Raw genomic sequence first — 23866 nt, 5'->3', positions numbered from 1 at the left:
GGATGTAGCCTATTTTACTTATCGGTGTTACTTGAATGTGTGTGCAGGCCATTTTTCTTCGCAAATGAACATGCCAGTGATGCAAAACATATTGTCATGTACAGCATCATTGATAGCACATAAGGAATATATGGATGAAAAAGCTGCCACCTATATGATACTTCCCAGTTCATGTGACGAGCCATCTATGAGTAATCGAAGCACTGTTTGTCACAAAACAAATAATTAGGGAAGTTTTGAAAATTCAGTGGATGTTTTGCCTTGAACCCTTCATACAAACATTATTCAATGTTCTGGAATGGTTGAAAATAAAATAAAATAAACGATTTCCCCTCAGTTGTGCATTATTCAATAAGAACCCACCGTAACACTTGTATAACCTTTCTTAGTTGTTTAACCATCTTTTAAAAAATGAATTTGAATTGTTCCCTCCCCACCATGCATATCATTAAAGTGATTCCCGTTGTCGCTAGGTGAAGTAGCTAGCTACTACTCGCGCAGCCAGATTGAAGCAGGTGTACAACATGGCGATCACAGGCAACGGATCTCTCGCTACACTTCTCTTTTTGTTCGTGATTCCAGCAGCTCTTCACAAAGGTAGGATTTCGACGAAAAACTAAACAAACCTACGTCTTTTTAATGATTTTATATGGACATGGAGGAGTGGGCAAAAATGAGTCTGCATTCAGAGCAAGCTTTTTTCTGGATGTGCCCGTATAATTTTGAGTGATAGTTTATTAGTTAAGCATTGGGTGTAGCCTAACTGTTCTTCAAGTTGGAATACGATATTCCATGTGCCTAAAGAAGACTCAAATATTTGTTACATTCTTTGAATATTTAAATTTCACTCATATAGCCGTTACAGATGTTTCTGTCTTCCATACTAACCCCTCAACACAAATCACTTTGGCTAGTTTTCCCTTAGTCTTGAGCCCTGTGCCACTGTAATACTCACAAAGCTGCAGCTGGGAGTTTAAATGAGCGAAATTGGATATGAAAATAGTTGATTTAAGTATAAAGACCATAAATTCAACTTCACTGTACAAGTTTAATATGGTTAGTTATAATTAACCAGTCAGATGTTCTGAACACTTTTGTGTTGCGAATGTCCAGATTCTGTTGAACGCCGTAGCCTACAACGAATGCTGAATATTTGTAGCGGGAGCTATTCTGAGCGCGTTACCATGCTGAAGTTTAGGCTAATTTACATTGCATCACTTTACCGAAAAAATGCCCAGCTTTATTACATGTATTTAGATATTTGATTTAGTTTGCTCAAACTATGATCCATAGGCCTACTGGTGTGATTGAATAGTCACTTTGTGTGTCTCATGTGTGACCTGGCAGACTGATACAGCTAGGTATCTATGTTGCTAGGTAGGCTACTCTGAAGCTATACCTTACAGTTGAATGCCCAGGGAACGATGTCAGTGGTGTACAGTACACCGATGGAGACATAAGTTGTTAGTGGTGCTGTTTTGATTTCGCTTGCTTCCTAAACACCTTTTAAAAGTCAAATCAGTGCCTTAAAATATAACATGAGTGTGTGCTGTTATAGACAATCAACTGGATAGGCTATTACACATTGTCAGCTGATTCAGTATTGCAAATACTGTATCATGCCACGAGCTCTAGCAAGAGATGCGTTGGGAATACAATTCATGATGAATGAAAATACGGCAATTCAGATTGAATCTCTGCAATTGTGTCATATGTACTGTAATTCATGTTTGTTAAAAATTCAATGTGAACAAAGTTATTTATTGAATTATCATAGCCTAGTCTTGTGGAAACGAATCAATGTTTCTCCGAAAAACCTGGCTTGCGGTTTTATTCTGCCAAATGCAAAACACACTTGTTTTTCGATGCACCCATCTCTTTTCTACAACGTGTTGATTTACAATGTTGGGCAAACTCTATCAATTATGCAAAATAATATGCCAGGCTACTCAGTCAATAGGGAGTTTAGTTTACTGTAATCATCAACAGGTTCACCCTAATTAAGCTACCAAGTATCAACACCTACTGTATAGTGTATGACATAGCTGTCCACAAGATGTGCACACAGCTTGGGTAGCCTTTATCTAGACAAAGCACTCACACTGCTAGGCTGAATATTTCATAGACATTAAAACCAGTAGATGGTGATAGTGCTGACTTCATCCACGTATTCCAATGGAAAACTCCCAATGGCGCATGAAGCCGGAAGTATTTGAATTTGAAGCATGCCATCAAAGATTTGCTCAAGTGGCGCAAGAGGGGCCACTACAGTCCCTGGTTCGAATCCAGGCTGTATCACATCCAGCACTGATTGGGAGTCCCTTAGGGCGGCGCACAATTGGTCCAGCGTTGTCCGGGGTAGGCCGTCATTGTAAATAAGAATTTGTTCTTACCTGACTTGCCTATTTAAATAAAGGTAAACAAATAAATACAATTAAAACGAGAGGCCATAGTGGGCAGAGCATGCAAGGACGGGGGCAGAGCCAAGCATGAGCAAGTGAGATCCTATTGGTGCGTTCTAGTATCATGCATATTTCCATTAGGGAACACCTACTCTGAAGTGCGCTTGTGCATTAACAAATTTCGCCTTTGCACTCCTTCTAAACAATGCCATTTAAAAAAAACTTTTGCAAAGGGTAAAGTCTACAAAACATCCACTTTGTTCATAACAGATTCTAGTTTTGGGAACAGAACTGTATTGAGGTCAAATTTTTCAGCAATTTTTCTTCTCCCACTGCCCGCCAGTGGGCTTCCTCTCATAACCATATTTGATAGTGATTAGAAACGCCAAGTCTATTCTTCACATTTATACAGTTGAAGTCAGAAGTTTACAGTTTAAGTTGGAGTCATTGAAACTTGTTTTACAACCACTCCACAGATTTCTTGTTAACAAACTATAGTTTTGGCAAGTCAGGTGGGATGACACAAGTAATTTTTCCAACAATTGTTTACAGACAGATAATTTCACTTATAATTCACTGTATCACAATTCCAGTGGGTCAAAAGTTTAGGTTGGAGTCACTAGTTTTTCAACCACTCCACAAAATTCTTGTTAAAGAACTATCGTTTTGTCAAGTTGGTTATGACATCTACTTTGTGCATGACACAAGTAATTTTCCCAACAATTCTTCAGACAGATACCTTCAAACTCTGTGCTTCTTTGCTTGACATCATGGGAAAAGACCTCCACCAGTCTGGTTCATCCTTGGGAGCAATTTCCACACGCCTTAAGGTACCACGTTCATCTGTAAAAACAATCGTACGCAAGTATAAACACCATGGGACCACGCAGCCGTCATACCACTCAAGAAGGAGACACTTTCTGTCTCCTAGAGATGAACGTACTTTGGTGCGAAAAGTGCGAATGCATATTTATATATAAAAATCTAATTTTACATTGGCTCGTTACATTCAGTAATTCCAAAACATCCAGTGATTTTTGCAGAGAGCCACATCAATGTACAGAAATACTCATATTAAACGTTAATAAAAGACAACTATTATGCACGGAATTATAGATACACTTCTCCTTAATGCAACCGCTGTGTCAGATTTTAAAAAAACTATACGGAAAAAGCACACCATGCTAGAATCTGAGTACATCGCTCAGAGACCAAAACAACCCAAACAGATATCCGCCATGTTGTGTAGTCACAGAAGTCAGAAATAGCATTACAAATATTCACTTACCTTCATCAGAATGCACTCCCAGGAATCCCAGTTCCACAATAAATGTTTGTTTTGTTTGATAATGTCCGTAATTTATGTCCAAATACATGCTTTTTGTTAGCGCGTTTAGCCCAGTTACCCAAATTCAAGACGTGCGATCACTAGGCGCAGACAAAGTAAAAAAGTTCCATTACAGTCCGTAGAAACATGTCAAACGATGTATAGAATCAATCTTTAGGATGTTTTTAACATAAATCTTCAACCATGTTCCAAGTTCCATGTTATCTGTAGAAATGCAATGGAACTCAAGCTACCTCGCACGTGAACGTGCGTGTCCAGCTTGTGGCTCTCTGGCAGACCTCTGACTCAATCCCCTCTCATTCTCCCCCACTTGTTGACTGTTGACATCTAGTGGAAGCCTTAGGAAGTGCAATTTGACTCCATAGACACTGGGTATTTGATAGGCCAAGAGTTGAAAAACTACAAACCTCAGATTTCCCACTTCCTGGTTGGATTTTTTCTCAGGTTTTTGCCTGCCATATGAGTTCTGTTATACTAAGACATCATTCAAAAACTTTTAGAAACGTCAGTGTTTTCTATCCAAATCTACTAATAATATGCATATATTAGCAACTGGGCCTGAGTAGCAGACAGTTTACTCTGGGCACCGTATTCATCCAAGCTTCTCAATACTGCCCCCAGCCCAAATAATTTAAGGACAACAAAGTCAAGGTACTGGAGTGGCCATCACAAAGCCTTGACCTCAATCCTATATAACATTTCTGGGCACAACTGAAAAAGTCTGTGCGAGCAAGGAGGCCTACAAACCTGACTCAGTTATAGCAGCCCTGTCAGGGGAATGGGCCAACATTCACCCACCTTATTGTGGGAAGCTTGTGGAAGGCTACCCGAAACGTATGACCCAGGTTAAATAATTTAAAGGCAATAGTACCAAATAATAATAGAGTGTATGTAAACTTTTAACCCACTGGGAATGTGATGAAAGAAATAAAAGCTGAAATAAATCACTCTACTATTATTCTGACATTTCATTCTTAAAATAAAGTGGTGATCCTAACTGACCTAAGACATAATTTTTACTAGGATTAAATGTATTTGGCTGAGGTGTATGTGAACTTCCTACTTCAACTGTTCATGTGAGTTTTTGTGAGATTCAACTTTTCATAGATAGCTTTTAATCGATTGTAGCTCAAACCATTCGGACTCCACAGATGTTTCTGTAAAAAGACTCGGCCCGGGCCCCTTCGGGATCTGCCCTTGTCTCACAAACGCCTCTCTAGCTCAGCCCCCGTTAAATCACACAGACTAAAATTATGAGGAAGAAATAGACAAATCCAATGATGCAACCCAGAAGTTTGTAGCTCTGACACACTATTTAACAGGGGTTAGAAGTCTAAAAGGCGGTGGCATTGCAGTGGGTTAACGAAATAGCAGTTGTTCCATTTGATTTTGCCCCTTGCCATTGTTTCCCAGCTAAACAGAATAACCACACAGTATTCTTTATAGAGGGCTTGTTTCACAATCCCAACAGATTACTCCAAACATCAGAGGTCGACCGATTATGATTTTTCAACGCCGATACCAATTATTGGAGGACCAAAAAAAGCCTATACCTAATTTTATTTTATTATTTTAAAAATTATTTTACCCCTTTCTCCCCAATTTTTTGGTAATTTTTTCGGGAGATGTGAAGGTCGAGAGCCATGCGTCCTCCGAAACCCAACCAAGCCGCACTGCTTCTTGACACAATGCACATCCAACCCGGAAGCCAGCTGCAACAATGTGTCAGAGGAAACACCGTACACCTGGCGACCTTGTCAGCGTGCACTGCACCCGGCCAAACACAGGAGTCGCTAGGGCGCAATGAGACAAGGATATCCCTGCCGGCCAAACCCTCCCCAACCCGGACGACGATGGGCCAATTGTGCTCCGCCCCACAGGCCTCCCGGTCACGGCCGGCTGGGACAGAGCCTGGGCTCAAACCCAGAATCTCTGGTGGCACAGCTAGCACTGTGATGCAGTGCCTTAGACCACTGCGCCATCCGGGAGGCCCTATACAGAGTAGAAAGTAAAAGTGCAATATTTGCCATGTAAAGAAGCAAACATTTAAGTTCCTTGCTCAGAACATGAGAACATGTGAAAGCTGGTGGTCGCTTTAAACATGATTCTTCAATATTCCCAGGTAAGAGGTTTTAGGTTGTAGTTATTATAGGACTATTTCTCTCTATACCATTTCATATACCTTTTGACTATTGGATGTTCTAATAGGTGCTTTAGTATTACCAGCCTAATCTCGGGAGTTGACATGCTTGAAGTCATACACAGCACAAAGTTTGAAGCATTGCGAAGAGCTGCTGGCAAATGCAGGACAGTGCTGTTTGAATGAATGCTTACGAGCCTGCTGCTGCCTAACACCGCTCAGTCAGACTGCTCTATCAAATCATAGACTTAATTATAATATAGTAACACACAGAAATACTAGCCGTAGGTCATTAATGTGGTCAAATCTGGAAACTATAATTTCGAAAACAAAACGTTTATTCTTTCAGTACGGGACCGTTCTGTATTTTATCTAACGGGTGGCATCCACGAGTCTAAATATTGCTGTTGCATTGCACTACCTTCAACGTTATGTCATAATTACGTAAAATTCTGGTAAATTAGTTCGCAACGAGCCAGGCGGCCCAAACTGTTGCATATACCCTGACTCTGAGTGCAATGAACGCAAGAGAAGTGACACAATTTCCCTAGTTTAATATTGCCTGCTAAAATGAATTTATTTTAACTAAATATGCAGTTAAAAAAATATATACTTCTGTGTCTTGATTTTAAGGAAGGCATTGATGTTTATGGTTAGGTACATTCGTGCAATGATTGTGCTTTTTTGCAAATGCGCTTTTGTTAAATTATCCCGTTTGGCGAAGTTGGCTGTCTTCGCAATGAGCCAGGTGACCTAAACTGCTGCATTTACTCTGACTCTGTTGCACAGAACACAAGAGAAGTGACACAATTTCCCTAGTTAAAATAAATTCATGTTTGCAGGCAATATTAACTAAATATGCAGGTTTAAAAATATATACTTGTGTATTGATTTTAATAAAGGTGTTTATGGTTAGGTACACATTGGTGCAACGACGGTACGCACCAAATTCAAATACAGAAATACTCATTATAAAAATTCTGAAAACAAAACATATTTTACATAGGTTTAAAGATGAACTTCTTGTGAATCCAACCACGGTGTCAGATTTAAAAAATGCTTTATGGTGAAAGCATACCTTACGATTATTTGAGAACATAGCCCAGCAGACAAATCATTACAAACAGTAACCAGCCAAGTAGAAGAGTTACACAAGTAAGAAATAGAGATAAAATGAATCCTTTACCTTTGATGATCTTCATATGGTGGCACTCAGAAGACATTCATTTACTCAAATGTTCCTTTTGTTTCTTTATATCCGAAAACCTCCATTTTTGTTTTCTTCAGTAATCCACAGGCTCAAACGTAGTCAAAACAGGCAGACAAAAAAAATCCAAATTGTATCCATAAAGTTCATAGAAACATGTCAAACAATGTTTATATTCAATCCTCAGGTGGTTTTTAGCCTAAATGATCTATAATATTTCAACCGGACAATAACGTTGTCAAAAGGTAAACAAGAAAGGCACTCTCTTGGGATTGCGCATGAAAAAGCTCTGTGACACGACAAGGGTCCACTCATTCAGACAGGTCTTACACCCTCATTTATCAGAATACAAGCCTGAAACAATTTCTAAAGCCTGTTTACATCTAGTGGAAGGCACAGGACCTGCAAATTGAGTCCTAAGTCAATGGATACTGTAATGGCATTGAATAGAAAACCTACGAAAAATCCATTCAGGAATTAGGTTTTCGCCTGCCAAATCAGTTCTGTTATACTCAGACACTATTTTAACAGTTTCGGAAACATTCGTGTTTTCTATCCAAATCTACTAGTTATATGCACTTCATATCTTCTGGGCCTGAGTAGCAGGCCGTTTAATTTGGGAATGCTTTTCATCCAAAATTCCAAATGCTGCCCCCTACCCGAGAGAAGTTAAATCACCCGTTTGGTGAAGTAGGCTGTGATTCAACGATAAATTAAAAGGAACCGCATCGATTATATGCAACTCAGGACAAGCTAGATAACTACACATGGTTGATGATATTACTAGTTTAACTAGTGATTATGTTAAGATAAGTTTAATGCTAGCTAGTACCTTACAGCTCCTTTCTGTTTCGCATAACAGGTAGTCAGCCTGCCGCGCAGTCTCCTCGTGGAGTGCAATGTAATCGGCCATGATCGGTGTCCAAAAATGCCGATTACCGATTGTTATGAAAACTTGAAATCGGCCATTCCGATTAATCAGTCGACCTCTAGTTTGGAGTATGGATATCCTTTTTAGTGAGATTGAATCCGTTAACCTCTTTAACTCTGTTTAGGTAATTTGAGCTATCATTTCCTAACATAATTTGAATGCTTCCCTTCCTGTATCCTATATTGAGTTTGTCTAGCTGTCAAGACAGTAGCTCAGTGATTTGAAAGCTGGTGTGAAAATTAGTGATGCACCGATATTACAATTTTGGCCGATATCTGATATTTTCCTTGCCAAAAATAAATATGCCGATATTAACCATTTTAGCTGCCTTTTAACTATTTAACTGCACTAGAAGGCTTAACACATATCCACACGGATGCAGCGGTCTAAGGTACTGCATCTCAGTGCAAAAGGGGCCACTACAGTCCCTGGTTCGAATCCAGGCTGTATCACATCTGGCCGTGATTGGGAGTCCCATAGGGCGGCGCACAATTGGCCCAGTGTTGTCCGGGTTTGGCCGGGGTAGGCCGTCATTGTAAATAAGAATTTGCTCTTAACTCACTTGCCTAAGTAAATTAAAGGTTACACACACACACACCACACTGACCAAAAAGTTATTTTGTTGGAATTTACATTTGTTCCCATTACCAGTAAAACATAATCAAAAAGTATTTATTAAACTTACTTGCTGTTTCATTGTTCAGTCGTTTCATTCTCAATCAGGATTTCATACATGTCAAGCAGTGAAGTTTCTGCTCTGTCTGTTCGTTGCCTCTCACCCTCGGTGCGCACTGTCACTGTGTCCGTTTCCATCTTGTCCAGCTGTCTATGTAACATAAACCCTGTTTCTTGTCTGCATTGAAGTAGCGAAAGCGAAAATCACCCACGACAGAGAACGGTTGCTTGTCAAGGGCAATGAATTCCATTATCTTGGCGTTAATGGATTTCTTCTTTGAGTTGTCTCGCTGAAATGTTCTTACTCTTTCAAATGACTGCTCGACTTGTTGACTGCTCGATCCACACAGCAGACATTGTGGGCTAGGTTAGGAATGCTCTGTTGTGGAGGTCGACCGATGAATCGGAATGGCCGATTTTAAGTAGGGCCAATTACAAGTTTTCATAACAACCAGAAATGGGTATTTTTGACGATTAAAAAATATATATATTTGATTTAAAAAAAAAAAACTAGGCAGTCCGGTTAAGAACACATTCTTATTTTCAATGACGGCCTAGGAACGGTGGGTTAATTAACTGCCTTGTTCAGGGGCAGAACGATTTTCACCATGTCAGTTCGGGATCCAATCTTGCAACTTTACAGTTAACTAGTACAACGCAATATAACGACCTGCCTCTCTCGTTGCACTCCACAAGGAGACTGCCTTTTACGCGAATGCAGTAAGCCGCTAGCTAGCATTAAACTTATCTTATATAAAAACAATCAATCATAATCACTAGTTAACTACACATGGTTGATATTACTAGATATTATCTAGCGTGTCCTGCGTTGTCCTGCCTATCAACTCCCGAGATGAGGCTCGTGTAACCGAAGTGAAATGGCTAGCTAGTTAGCGCGCGCTAATTGTCGTTGTGTTGCTGGTTTGAGCCCAGGGAGGAGCGAGTAGAGGGACAGAAGCTATACTGTTACACTGGCAATACTAAAGTGCCTATGAGAACATCCAATAGTCAAAGGTTAATGAAATACAAATGGTATAGAGGGAAATAGTACAATAATTACTATAATATCTACAACCTAAAACTTCTTACCTGGGAATATTGAAGACGCATGTTAAAAGGAACCACCAGCTTTCATATGTTCTCATGTTCTGAGCAAGGAACTGAAACATTAGCTTTCTTACATAGCACATATTGCAATTTTACTTTCTTCTCCAGCACTTTGTTTTTGCATTAATTAAACCAAATTGAACATGTTTCCTTATTTACTTGAGGCTAAATTGATTTTATTGATGTATTATATTAAGTTAAAATAACTGTTCATTCAGTATTGTTGTAATTGTCATTATTACAAATGCACGTAAAAAAAAAAGTCTGATTAATCGGCATCGGCCTTTTTGGTCCTCCAATAATCGGTATCGGCGTTTTTGGTCCTCCAGTAATCGGTATCGGCGTTAAAATCATAATCCGCCGACCTCTGCTCTGTTGCATGTGTTGCGCAAAGTTTTCAGTGTCGTCATTACATGTTATATAGGTATGCACGTCCAGCTTTGACATCGGTTTTGCACATCAGGGTTAAACTGTTTGCATTTTTAGCTAATATCGGCTGATTCCGATATATCGTGCATCCCTTGTGAAAATTGACCTTTATATTTGCTGTTGCTCTGTTTTTCTCTGGTGCCCTGAGAAGTAATGAAGAACAATAGCTTTATTGTGGGGGGAGGTGGGTTGCTGCTGTACCCCTCTGTCAACAGATGACTGGGCTTGGTCACATCTGGCGATGGTGCTCTTAGTATAATCAAAAAGACACAGAAGGCTAAGTCTTTATTGAGGTGCCAACTGATTGAACAAGTAAAGCTACCAACACAATCCCTGATGAGGGATGTTGGATTAAAATCAGACATTTTGAAACTACTGCACATTATGCCACTGCATTGTAGGAAAAAAATATTCTTCGACTTCATCATAACAACGGTCCTAAGACTAGCCCACTGCTCTAAAAATATTTGTACCAAAACAAATATTTTGATTAGGGCTAGATCTCCCCCCAGAGTTGTTAGGCCCCTAATAAGCTTGTTATAGCAAGCTGTCATTAAATCAGACTAGAAGAGCTGTTGAATTATATAAGTGGGCAATTGTTTTTGCATCCATTCATCCATGTAATGCTGGGTCCAACAAAGAATTAAAAACATGTATGGAAGCATAAATAATATGCATGCATACCCCTGAACAAACAAATACTGCTTCATCATTGTAAGGGAAATGCATCCTTTAAAATACAGTACAGGTATCTATCAACTGGGCTTATTGGACTTGAGTGATCTGCATTCTCTTGTCTGACAATAGCACAACACTCGTTACTTTTCAGTGAATTTGGCTCTGACTAGACCCTCACTGTCTCCCACAGAATTGGATCCCTTGTGATCATTGTATTCAGTTCCTGTCCATTTGTTTCCTACCTATTACTGCAGTGTCTTGTCTGATGATAGCTTCTCGGCTGTTTTGTCTGCACAAATGCCAGATGCTACAGGATTATACAGGATTATACAGTCTAAGGGCTCTATTCAATCCGCATTGCGGAAGTTCAGCTTTACAGTATGATTGAAATTTTAAAGGGAATGTTCCTGATTTTGCAGAGACTGCAATCACGGTAAATGCTACATATGTCAGTTCAATCTGAAATGACCTTTTACATTAATGTTGAGGAATCTGTAATGGTTCAGCTTTACAGATTGAATAGAACCCCAATTTTCTCTGTCAGAGCTGGGTGATGCAAGGGAAGTCTTGTGTGAAAATACACACTAGGCCCTCCCTTGTGTTAAATTGTTTGAAGTAGGTAGTGTCCCTAAATAGCACTATTATCTAATAACATTGTGTAGAGTTAGAGAATAAAATAAATAAATATATACACACACTGTAATCTACTCTAGCGTGAATACATTTTTATTAGCAATCTATCAATGGGGGCAGCAGTAGGCATAGCCTAGGCCTAGCCTATGTTTTATCCTGAAAATAAGGATGAAAAGAAATGTTTGAACCACGTTGCTTTTCTTAGACAGTTTGCTGCTGCTTTGAAGTGTGTAGTATTGGATGGGCTCCACTTGGCTGTCAGACTAATACCTTCTAGACTGAAAATGAAATGGGTGAAGGAGAAACTAATCCGCATAATAATATTTTTGAGGATTATGGCTGGAGACTAGCAAACTGCCTTCCTATTGATTGGTCGCTTGGCCCTGCAGAAATGACAGAGCGAGACAAGATCCCTCTTAATTCTTACTTAGTTTGGACACTTAGACAGATTTCCTGCCTTATTCCTGATGCCTTCTGTCCTATAATATTGATTAATAATAATAGCAGCAACGGCAGCAGCCACAACAATAACAACTTAAGTGTTATAACAATGATGGCTCTGGGCATACTGAACTAAATGCTCATGGAAGGGAGCTGTTAACTTTTAAAAATTGTTTTCAAAAAGCATTGTTGATGGCATTCATACATAATTAATTGAGAATTAAATTGTACTGCATTATGAAACTTCACTTCACCATTTAGTCCAAGGTTTTGAAGTAATTTACTTTTTGTAAAAAAATAAAAAATAATTCTCAGTTCTATAAAATGAAAGCTTTGGATGATGGTTTGGTTTACTATTTAAGACTGGAGCCAGCAAACATTGATTCAGCAACTGATACAGATAAAAGTAGAAATCATCAATAGGCTAGTTGGTTGAAGTTGATACATTATCACAAGCGGGGATTTGCTAATAGACAGAGAATCCAATGTCCATGTGACTGTGTCCCCTCTTAGGTGCTATTACCTCGACTCCTCACTCATCTGAAAGGACAAGACAGGTTCAAGCAATATGGTGGATACTAACATGCTGTGTAGATGGAGTTGTTCTCAAAAGGCCACTTAACGCTGCGCTCATATTGCTCTGATATCCACTTGACTACTGATGTTAAGCTCAATGTAGGCATAGCTTATTTTTACTAAATCTATTATGTAACATATTTTTCTTCATTTTTATGCAGCCTCTGTGAAATACATGACACTGTCATCAATCATAGGCCTTTGGTGGTTGATTTATGACGGTGCTACCCACATTCCTTCCAACATTTTCTCTCATGGGAAGAATGGATAGTCTTTCTCTTTGTTTTATTGGCACCATGTGCTATACAATATAGTGCCTCATTCAACTTTGAAATTCTTGCCAGTGGTTGAAAATTCATATAGGTCAATGCCATTTGACAAAAGCTCTTATTCAAACCAATCATGTACATGATTACCCGAGTTTAAATGAATAATGCGCTTTTCTTGGGTATGACTCAAAACAGGCTTTTATGTCTTGACTGAAATTCTGTCATACCCCCCCACTTAAATTTATATCAACAAAAGACCCTCTCTACCAAAATGTATGCCGACTAGCATCAGAATATTTTTTTGTAATTCTTTCAAAACTCCTCTTTGTTCAAATTTAAAGGAGGAAAACAGAGTTTTATTCAACACAGGCATTTAAGCTGAAGTGGTCTGATTTGTGTGCTGAATTTATGAAAGTTGTCTGTCCAAGGTTTTCCAACATTTTGATATTATAGTTTTGTGTTTTTATTTCTAGTCGTTTTTATATTTTCATTGAAATTCAGTTTTAGTTTCAGTTAATTTTCAGATCCACTTTACTAGTTGTTTTATTTAGTTAAGTTTTTAAAATAACTTTGTCACGCCTTGGTCTTAGTATTTTGTGTTTTCTTTAATTATTTGGTCAGGCCAGGGTGTGACATGGGTTTATGTTGTTGTATTTCGTATTGGGGTTTTGTATTATTGGGATTGCGGCTGAGTAGGGGTGTTGTATGGGCTTGGCTGCCTGAGGCGGTTCTCAATCAGAGTCAGGTGATTCACGTTGTCTCTGATTGGGATCCGTATTTAGGTAGCCTGGTTTCGCTTTGTATTTCGTGGGTTATTGTTCCTGTCTGTGTAGTTTCACCAGATAGGCTGTATTAGGTTTCACGTTCCGTTTTCCTTCATTAAAGATCATGAGTAACAACCACGCTGCATTTCGGTCCGACTCTCTTTCGACAAACGAAGAACGCCGTTACAAACTTTTCTATTGTGTTTTATTTTAACAGTGGCAGGCTATACAACACATACAGTGGGGCAAAAAAGTATTTCGTCAGCCACCAATTGTGCAAGTTCTCCCACTTAAAAAGATGAGAGGCCTGTAATTTTCATCATAGGTACACTTCAACTATGACAGACAAATCACCAGAAAATCACATTGTAGGATTTTTTATTTATTTATTTGCAAATTATGGTGGAAAATAAACTTTTGTTATTGACCAAATACTTATCTCAATACTTTGTTATATACCGTTTGTTGGCAATGACAGAGGTCAAACGTTTTCTGTAAGTCTTCACAAGGTTTTCACACACTGTTGCTGGTATTTTGGCCCATTCCACCATGCAGATCTCCTCTAGAGCAGTGATGTTTTGGGGTTGTTGCTGGGCAGCACAGACTTTCAACTCCCTACAAAGATTTTCCATGGGGTTGAGATCTGGAGACTGGCTAGGCCACTCCAGGACCTTGAAATGCTTCTTACGAAGCCACTCCTTCATTGCCCGGGCGGTGTGTTTGGGATCATTATCATGCTGAAAGACCCAGCCACGTTTCATCTTCAATGCCCTTGCTGATGGAAGGAGGTTTTCACTCAAAATCTCACGATACATGGCCCCATTCATTCTTTCCTTTACACGGATCAGTCGTCCTGGTCCCTTTGCAGAAAAACAGCCCAAAGCATGATATTTCCACCCCCATGCTTCACAGTAGGTATGGTGTTCTTTGGATGCAACTCAGCATTCTTTGTCCTCCAAACACGACGAGTTGAGTTTTTACCAAAAAGTTATATTTTGGTTTCATCTGACCATATGACATTCTCCCAATCTTCTTCTGGATCATCCAAATGCTCTCTAGCAAACTTCAGACGGGCCTGGACATGTACTGGCTTAAGCAGGGGGACACGTCTGGCACCGCAGGATTTGAGTCCCTGGCGGCGTAGTGTGTTACTGATGGTAGGCTTTGTTACTTTGGTCCCAGCTCTCTGCAGGTCATTCACTAGGTCCCCCCGTGTGGTTCTAGGATTTTTGCTCACCGTTCTTGTGATCATTTTGACCCCACGGGGTGAGATCTTGCGTGGAGCCCCAGATCGAGGGAGATTATCAGTGGTCTTGTATGTCTTCCATTTCCTAATAATTGCTCCCACAGTTGATTTCTTCAAACCAAGCTGCTTACCTATTGCAGATTCAGTCTTCCCAGCCTGGTGCAGGTCTACAATTTTGTTTCTGGTGTCCTTTGACAGCTCTTTGGTCTTGGCCATAGTGGAGTTTGGAGTGTGACTGTTTGAGGTTGTGGACAGGTGTCTTTTATACTGATAACAAGTTCAAACAGGTGCCATTAATACAGGTAACGAGTGGAGGACAGAGGAGCCTTTTAAAGAAGAAGTTACAGGTCTGTGAGAGACAGAAATCTTGCTTGTTTGTAGGTGACCAAATACTTATTTTCCACCATAATTTGCAAATAAATTCATAAAAAATCCTACAATGTAATTTTCTGGATTTTTTTCCATTCTCATTTTGTCTGTCATAGTTGAAGTGTACCTATGATGAAAATTACAGGCCTTATCTTTTTAAGTGGGTGTACTTGCACTAAATACTTTTTTGCCCCACTGTATGTGTTGTATAGTTTTTGGGGATGACACCTTTTTGCCAGTGTGGGGCAGTAATGCATGAGGTGATGGGTCAAGTCATAAGTTTCATTTAAAGGTAGACTCAGGGAAATGACATGGATGCACAAAGTAAGTAGTAGAAGTGGGTCAATTTCCTCAACAACAAGGACTGTTGAAGCACGAGGCTAAACCTCTCTGCTCTCTGTTTTGGTCCCGCAGCTACCACCTGGTAGGAGCGTGAAGCGCACCTGTGCACATGCACAGATATTCCGTGTGACTGTGTGAGAGGAGAGTTTAACATCGTACTCATCTCGATGGGCACGAGCGGATCAATTTTGTCAAGTTGGTGAGCATCATCGGTCACCTCCTTAAAAAGTAATGATTTGACAAAAATCATGTAAATAAGGATCAGTTGACCGCAAGTTTCTGCAGTTGCTCTTCAGCAACTTCATCCTGCAGCCATCATCTACATTGTGGGAGGCTCTATTGTCAAATAGTCATTCATTCATTCATTTAAATATTTTTTTACCCATGTGAATGTTACCAAAGACATAACTGAAACAAACCAATTTGCCACGATTTATGTGTACAGTAAAAATACACTGAGTATACCAAACATTAGGAACACCTTGCTAATATTGAGTTGCACCCTACCTTTCCCCCCCCCAGAACAGCCTCAATTCGTTGGGGCATGGACTCTACAAGGTGTCGAAAGCGTTCCACAAGGATGCTGGCCCATGTTGACTCCAATTCTTTCCACGGTTATCAAGTTGGCCAGATGTCCTTTGGGTGGTGGACCATTCTTGATACACGGGAAACTGTTGAGCGTGGGAAAACACATCAGCGTTGCAGTTCTTGACACAAACAAGTGCGCCTGGCACCTACTACCATACACCGTTCAAAGGCACTTAAATACACTGCTCAAAAAAATAAAGGGAACACTAAAATAACACATCCTAGATCTGAATGAACTACTTTTTTCTTTACATAGTTGAATGTGCTGACAACAAAATCACCGAAAATGTATCAATGGAAATCAAATTTATCAGCCCATGGAGGTCTGGATTTTTGAGTCACACTCAAAATTAAAGTGGAAAACCACACTACGGGCATATCCAACTTTGATGTAATGTCCTTAAAACAAGTCAAAATGAGGCTCAGTAGTGTGTGACATGAGGTCTAGCATTGTCTTGCATTAGGAGGAACCCAGGGCCAACCGCACCAGCATATGGTCTCACAAGGGGTCTGAGGATCTCATCTCGGTACCTAATGGCAGTCAGGCTACCACTGGCGAGCACATGGAGGGCTGTGCGGCCCCCCAAATAAATGCCACCCCACACCATGACTGACCCACCACCAAACCGGTCATGCTGGAAGATGTTGCAGGCAGCAGAACATTCTCCACGGCTTCTCCAGACTCTGTCACGTCTGTCACATGTGCTCAGTGTGAACCTGCTTTCATCTGTGAAGAGCACAGGGCTCCAGTGGCGATTTTGCCAATCTTGGTGTTCTCTGGCAAATGCCAAACGTCCTGCATGGTGTTGGGCTGTAAGCACAACCCCCACCTGTGGACGTCGGGCCCTCATACCACCCTCATGGAGTCTGTTTCTGACCGTTTGAGCAGACACATGCACATTTGTGGCCTGCTGGAGGTCATTTTGCAGGGCTCTGGCAGTGCTCCTCCTTGCACAAAGGCGGAGGTAGCGGTCCTGCTGCTGGGTTGTTGCCCTCCTACGGCCTCCTCCACGTCTCCTGATGTACTGGCCTGTCTCCTGGTAGCGCCTCCATGCTCTGGACACGCTCGCTGACAGACACAGCAAACCTTCTTGCCACAGCTCGCATTGATGGTCCATCCTGGATGAGCTGCACTACCTGAGCCACTTGTGTGGGTTGTAGACTCTGTCTCATGCTACCACTAGAGTGAAAGCACCCCCAGCAAAAGTGACCAAAACATCAGCCAGGAAGCATAGGAACTGAGAAGTGGTCTGTGGTCACCCCCTGCAGAACCACTCCTTTATTGGGGGTGTCTTGCTAATTGCCTATAATTTCCAGTCAATCAGTGTTGCTTCCTAAGTGGACAGTTTGATTTCACAGAAGTGTGATTGTCTTGGAGTTACATTGTGTTGTTTAAGTGTTACCTTTATTTTTTTGAGCAGTGTAGTTTGTCTTGGTCATTTACCCTCTGAATGGCACACATGCACAATAAATGTCTAAATGGTCTCAATGCTTAAATCCTCCTTTAACCTCTCTGGGATAGCCGGGATGCTTGCATCCCACTTGGCTAATAGCCAGGGAAAATGCAGAGCGCCAAATTCAAATACTATAAAAATCTAACTTTCATTAAATCACACATGTAAGATACCAAATTAAAGCTACACTCGTTGTGAATCCAGCCAACATGTCATATATCAAAAAGGCTTTTTGGCGAAAGCATAAGATGCTATTATCTGATTATAAACAAAGATACAGTAGCATATTTAAACCCTGCAGGCACGACACAAAACGCAGAAACAAAATATAAATAATGCCTTACCTTTGACGAACTTCTTTTGTTGGCACTCCGATATGTCCCATAAACATCACAAATGGTCATTTTGTTCGATTAATTCCGTCGATATATTTTCAAAATGTCCGTTTATTTGGCGCGCTTGATTCAGAAAAACAAAGTTTCCAATTTGCAAAAAAAAAAAAATTGCTCAAAACATTTCAAACTACTTTTGTCATAAAACTTGAGGCATTTTTAAACGTTAATAATCGATCAAATTGAAGACGGGGACTGTGTTCAATACTGGAAGACCACAAACTGACGCTACTTTTCGAGTCATGCGCCTCTCTCTCTCAAGAAGTATACTTCAAATGACACTCATTCAAGATGGCCGAACTTCTTCATTACACAAAGGAATAACCTCAAACAATTTCTAAAGACTGGTGACATCCAGTCGAAGCGGTAGGGACTGCAAACAAGTCCCTTAAATCTGTTTTCCCAATGAAAACTCATTGAATAGACAAAAATAAAAAAAATCGGAATGTTTGTCCTCTGGGTTTTGCCTGCTACATAAGTTCTGTTATACTCAGACATGATTGAAACAGTTTTTAGAAACGTCAGTGTTTCAGAGTGGATCATGGCTTTCAACTAGATTCACATGGTCAGTCTGTCATGGAAAGAGCAGATGACCTACATTTTTTGTACTCTCTGTGTATACAAATAAATGTGATATTTGAGGCTCTCTCACGAAATGATTGTACAGTGTACACAGAATATTATGATTTCAGTTTGTTTCGACCATTATAAAGACAAACATTTTTTTTAAATAAACGATGGCATCACTGCCATGTATAGCCTATAATGTGTTTTTGTTTATGTGTATCTTTTATCATTTTAGCTTTTTAGTAAATAAATATTCAACTAAGATTGGTGTGGTACGAACACATTGGTGAGACCCGGGTCCGTGCAGATTCAGACTATACGACGTTCAGAACGAGATGGTAGAGGTAACTGGTTAATTAGCGGTTAATTTGGGAAATAGAAACTCAATAAAAACTAGTTTTCACATGGTGCCCCAGGTTAATGAGTTAATAATTGCTTGATTCAGTTAATCACGCAATTAGAAACTTTAATAATTCGATGAGCAACAGTCGTCACATTAAATAATACAACGTCACGACACCGGTTAGCCAATGTTGCCATAGCGTTGCGTATACGGCTATTTTGAACATTTAACATAAATTCTAATTATCCTGCACTAAAAATGAAAGTCATTTACACATCATCTATTTACAAGTTAACATTAACAGAATGTACCTTGACGCTGGCAGGAAATTTGAACCGTCTTGTTAACGAATGGTTTGAATCTTTTTCAGCAGGTATTTAATGAGCGGTGGAATTGAATTCTGAGATACATTCCCCCTCCTGCAATCCCATCCCTCCACCTTCCCACCTCAGCCATCCCTACCACCTGACTTGTGTGAAGCCATTGCAGTGGAAGAAACTGCTACCCCATACATCATATTGCCTACTACACAAGAAATATCTCCCATTAAGTGTAGCTTATGAAGATCCATTAGCACTACTTTAAAACCCATACAACATCCATGTCTCATGTTTGAGGGCAATCATGCCATTTTTCAGAGTAAAGGTTTTCTTTTATTGAGACAAAAATGCCCTCTTGTGCTAATTCTACTCTGAAGGTGCTATCTACTGAGACCATAACCGCTTAATCTATTCAGCGGGTGTGTGTGTGCTCTTATCACATGATTTGGTTTTTGTGTAATGTTTCGTAGTTATTTTCCATCGATTTATCTATGAGTGGTTGTTCAACAAGAACATCCACAGTTGCTGCAAAGGCTCCGTCTTGGTTGGTTTCAAGAATTATGATAAGTTCCTATTGAAATTCAGCAGTGTGAAATCAAGTTAACTACCACTGCAACCTCACACCACATAGTCATGGGTATATAGTCTAGCTCCACAGTATGTTTAAAAACTGTAAGAGCAGCATTTTAGTTTAATCAGCACTAAAGCATTTTCAAAAGACATTTCCAATTAGAAAATACTAGACGTCTTTGTTATATAACACCCTGTCATAGACAATTTTATGGATAGACCTCTGGACACTTTGATCAAGAGGCCCAACTTTGGTACGCGACAGGTTTTTGCACCTCAGTCAGTGTGCAGTTCATATTGACTGGATGTTACCTGCTTTTGGAGTGAACTCATGCTGGAAGGATTTCGGAAGTTCAATGACTTGGACGTTTTAGGCTCTCTTTGGATGACAATCCTTCCTTTGATGGTAGCCTAGTGGTTAGATCGTTGGACTAGTAACCGGAAGGTTGCAAGTTCAAACCCCCGAGCTGTCAAGGTACAAATCTGTCGTTCTGCCCCTGAACAGGCAGTTAACCCGCTGTTCCTAGGCCGTCATTGAAAATAAGAATTTGTTCTTAACTGACTTTGCCTGGTTAAAGAAAGGTAAAATAAAATAAAAAATTAATATGGTCGAATCCGGAAACTATCATCTCAAAAACAAGACGTTTATTCTTTCAGTGAAATACGGAACTGTTCCGTATTTTATCTAATGAGTGGCATCCATCAGTCTAAATTTTCCTGTTACATTCAATGTTATGTCATAATTATGTAAAATTCTGGCAAATTAATTACGGTCTTTGTTAGGAAGTAACAGTTCGCAACGAGCCAGGCGGTCCAAACTGCTGCATTATACACTGACTCTGCTTGCACTGAACGCAAGAGAAGTGACACAATTTCCCTAGTTAATATTGCTTGCTAACATGAATCTTTTAACTAAATATGCAGGTTTAAAGGTTTAAAAAAATATGCTTCTGTGTATTGATGTTTGTGCTTTTTTTCCACAAATGCGGTTTTGTTAAATCATCACGTTTGGCAAAGTTGAAGTAGGCTGTGATCCGCTTTGATTATATGCAACGCAGGACAAGCGAGTTAACCTCATAGTCTACCAATACCGGATCCGGGTTCGTGACTACGGCTCAAGCTCATTAGCATAACGCACAATGCGAAAAAATATTCCTAAAAATATTTAACCTCCACACATTAACAAGTAAAATAGCTCAAATGAAAGATAAACAAGTTGTTTATCTACCCAGCAAGTCAGATTTCTAAAATGTTTTACGGCGAAAACATAGCACATATTTATGTCAAACCACCACCGCAGACATAGCTCATTAGCATAGCAAAGTAGGAAAAAATATGCAATCAACAAACGCAGGATTAAAAAAAAAATCATTTCACTAACCTTTTACATGTTACACAGTACATTCATTTTTTTTTCAATCTGCAATATATATCCATAAATCTCTCCATAAATGTTTACAATTACGCATCGTTCAAAAAATGCTACTAAAATGTCAGGAGAAATGAAATAGCTCCGGCAGATAACGTCAGCTAACAAGGAATACACATCATAAACTTTGACTAAATATGCATGTTTTACATATGTATAGGAAGATACACTTATTCTAAATGCAATCGCTGTGTTACATTTATTTTTAACGTTACAGTTGAGTTCACTAGGCTATACTATGAGACAGCGCTCAAAAAGTACCATTCTGGCTCCTCTACCTTGGAGTCGACAGAAACCCAAAATTAACACATAAATATTCCCTTACCTTTGCTGTTCTTCCATCAAAAGACCTGGAAGGGATTATACTTACCAAACCAGCGTTTAGTTTTCAAGTCTGCGTCTTTCGGTTCTCAAAATACCCACATTTCGGTCGAAATGTAGGCAAAATTCAAGTGGATGCGCACCAAAACGTCGAAATTATATATTATATGTCGAGTTAACTTGTCAAACTAACTTCATAATCAAGCTTTAACATGTTATAAAGGTGTACAGCAATTTTGAGAACGAACAAACACAGGCACCGTTCAATCGATCTTGGAAAAAAGACAGGACTTGACCAGTGCGCACATAAAAGTGACCGATTTTTTTTTTTGAGTGACTGGCATCTTTCGGCGATTCTCACAATGAGAAGCCCCATTGAAAGCTGAGATCGCGCTGAACACGTGGGGACTGTTCCTAGAGGGTGTTTGCGATGACGTCAAAGGTGGGCCAACTTTTCAGATGACAAGAGATAGTTTGGGAGAATGCATGTTTTGAGAGTTCTGCTTTACATAGAGACAAAATTTAAACGGTTTTAGAAGCTTTAGAGTGTTTTCTATTCGATAATATTTTTTATATGCATATATTAGCAATTTTGGGGAAAAATATTTTCAGTTTACTATGGGCACGCACTTTCTCCAAAAGGGGCAGTATAGAGCAAGAGTTCTAAGAGGTTAACTACACATGGTTGATGATATTACTAGGTTAACTAGTGATTGTGAATATTTATTGTTTTTTATAATATAAGTTTAATGCTAGCTAGCAACTTACCGTGGCTCATTGCAGCCACAAGGTCCCTTTGACGCTGCACTCGCATAACAGTTGGTCAGCAATGTAATCGGCGTCCAAAAAGGCAGATTACCAATTGTTATGAAAAATTAGGGACGATTTTAAGTAATCGGCCATGCCGATTAATCGGTCCACCTCTAGTTTGAACCACGATAAAATCCTGACCGGTTGCATCACCACCTAGTACTGCTCAGCATCCGCCCGTAAAGCGCTACAGAGGGTAGGTAGTTTGTCCGGCCCAGTACATCACTGGGGCCAAGCGTCCTGTCATCCAGGACCTCTATACCAGGCGATGTCAGAGGAATGCCCAAAAAATTGGCAAATGCTCCAGTTACCCAAGTCATAGACTGTTATTTCTGCTACCGCACAGCAAGTGGTACCGGAGTACCAAGTCTAGGTCCAAAAGGTTCCTTAATAATAGCTTCTACACCCAAAACATAAGACTGTTGAACAATTAATCAAATGGTCACCCGGACTATTTACATTGACACATCCCCTTTGTTTTTACATTGTTGCTACTCGCTGTTTATCTATTCGTAGTCACTTTACCCCGACCTACATGTACAAATGACCTCGACTAACCTGTACCCCGCACATTGACTTTGTACCCTGTATATAGTATCCTTATTATTTAGTAAATATTTTCAAGAAACTCTTTCTTGAATTGCGTTTTTGGGCTTGTAAGTAAGGTCTGTTGTATTTGGCGCATGTGACAAGTAAAATTTGATTTTGATTTGACACAGAGGAACTTGACGCTCTCGACCTGCTCCACAAGGGATGTAACTCTTCACCAAACCCACGGTTCGGTACATATTGCGGTTTTGGGGTCTTGGTTTGGTTACAGTTACGGTACAGCGGGAAAATGAGTTACTCTAGTCAATTTGTTTATTTGACAAAATATGCAACAATTAAAGCACACTATTTGTGGCCGAAGTCCAGTTTCTGTGACATCACTCACAATGTTCCTGGCATTGTCTGTTGTGACAGGGATTGTTATGTTAAGCATCTCAAGTAGATGTCTAAAAAGTTGGACCCGTTCCTAAATGAACCTGGGGCTTGCCCACCCAGACAAATATGCATAAATACGTTTTTCAATATAGAGACCGTTCCGAACGGACCCGAGGACGAACAATTCTGTATAGACATGATTTGATCTGAGTGAGGGAAGCAGCAGAAAAGTGAATTTGTAAGCTACTTTATTAACCAGAGCTGATACAGTGTGGGGGAGAGCAGGCAGAGGGGCCTTGTGGTGTGTGCACTGTGAGCGATTGACACTGCATCAAGGAGAGGAGGAGAGACACAGTAACCAACCATAACAAGCCGTCTCATGCTAGAATACTAACTTTTAGCTTGTCATAGTTAGGTTTTTTATCATCCAATATGATTTTTTAGTACCCGTCTTGACTGCATCAAACCGGGAGAAGCTAGTTGGCTAAGATGCTGTAGCTAGCTAGCTCGGCTGCATGCACTTTCTTCCTAACCTACAGTTACAAATAACAACACCTCCATTAAGATGATTAAATAACAGCCTACCTGTCA

At 39.9% G+C, this 23866-nt stretch overlaps 1 protein-coding gene across 8 annotated transcripts in view; it reads left to right on the top strand.

Moving 5' to 3' along the window:
- The first annotated feature begins 468 nt into the window (after positions 1-468).
- The window catches only part of LOC118389976 (cell adhesion molecule 1-like), a 486522-nt gene continuing 463124 nt past the window's right edge, over positions 469-23866 (top strand). For 7 of the 8 annotated variants that reach the window (XM_035780043.2, XM_035780042.2, XM_035780041.2 and 4 more), the window contains exon 1: positions 470-597. In XM_035780043.2, the coding sequence (XP_035635936.1) occupies positions 525-597 (73 nt within the window). In that variant the 5' untranslated portion in view covers positions 470-524. Of the gene's footprint in view, positions 598-23866 lie in introns of all 8 variants that reach the window. The other variant, XM_052529799.1, reaches the window with a different exon arrangement.

This window comes from Oncorhynchus keta, chromosome 11 (assembly GCF_023373465.1).
Source record: "Oncorhynchus keta strain PuntledgeMale-10-30-2019 chromosome 11, Oket_V2, whole genome shotgun sequence".
In the NCBI taxonomy this organism is placed as follows: Eukaryota; Metazoa; Chordata; class Actinopteri; order Salmoniformes; family Salmonidae; genus Oncorhynchus; species Oncorhynchus keta.
Note: the sequence above shows the minus strand (reverse complement) of the source record. Positions and strands in the feature narration are given on the sequence as shown.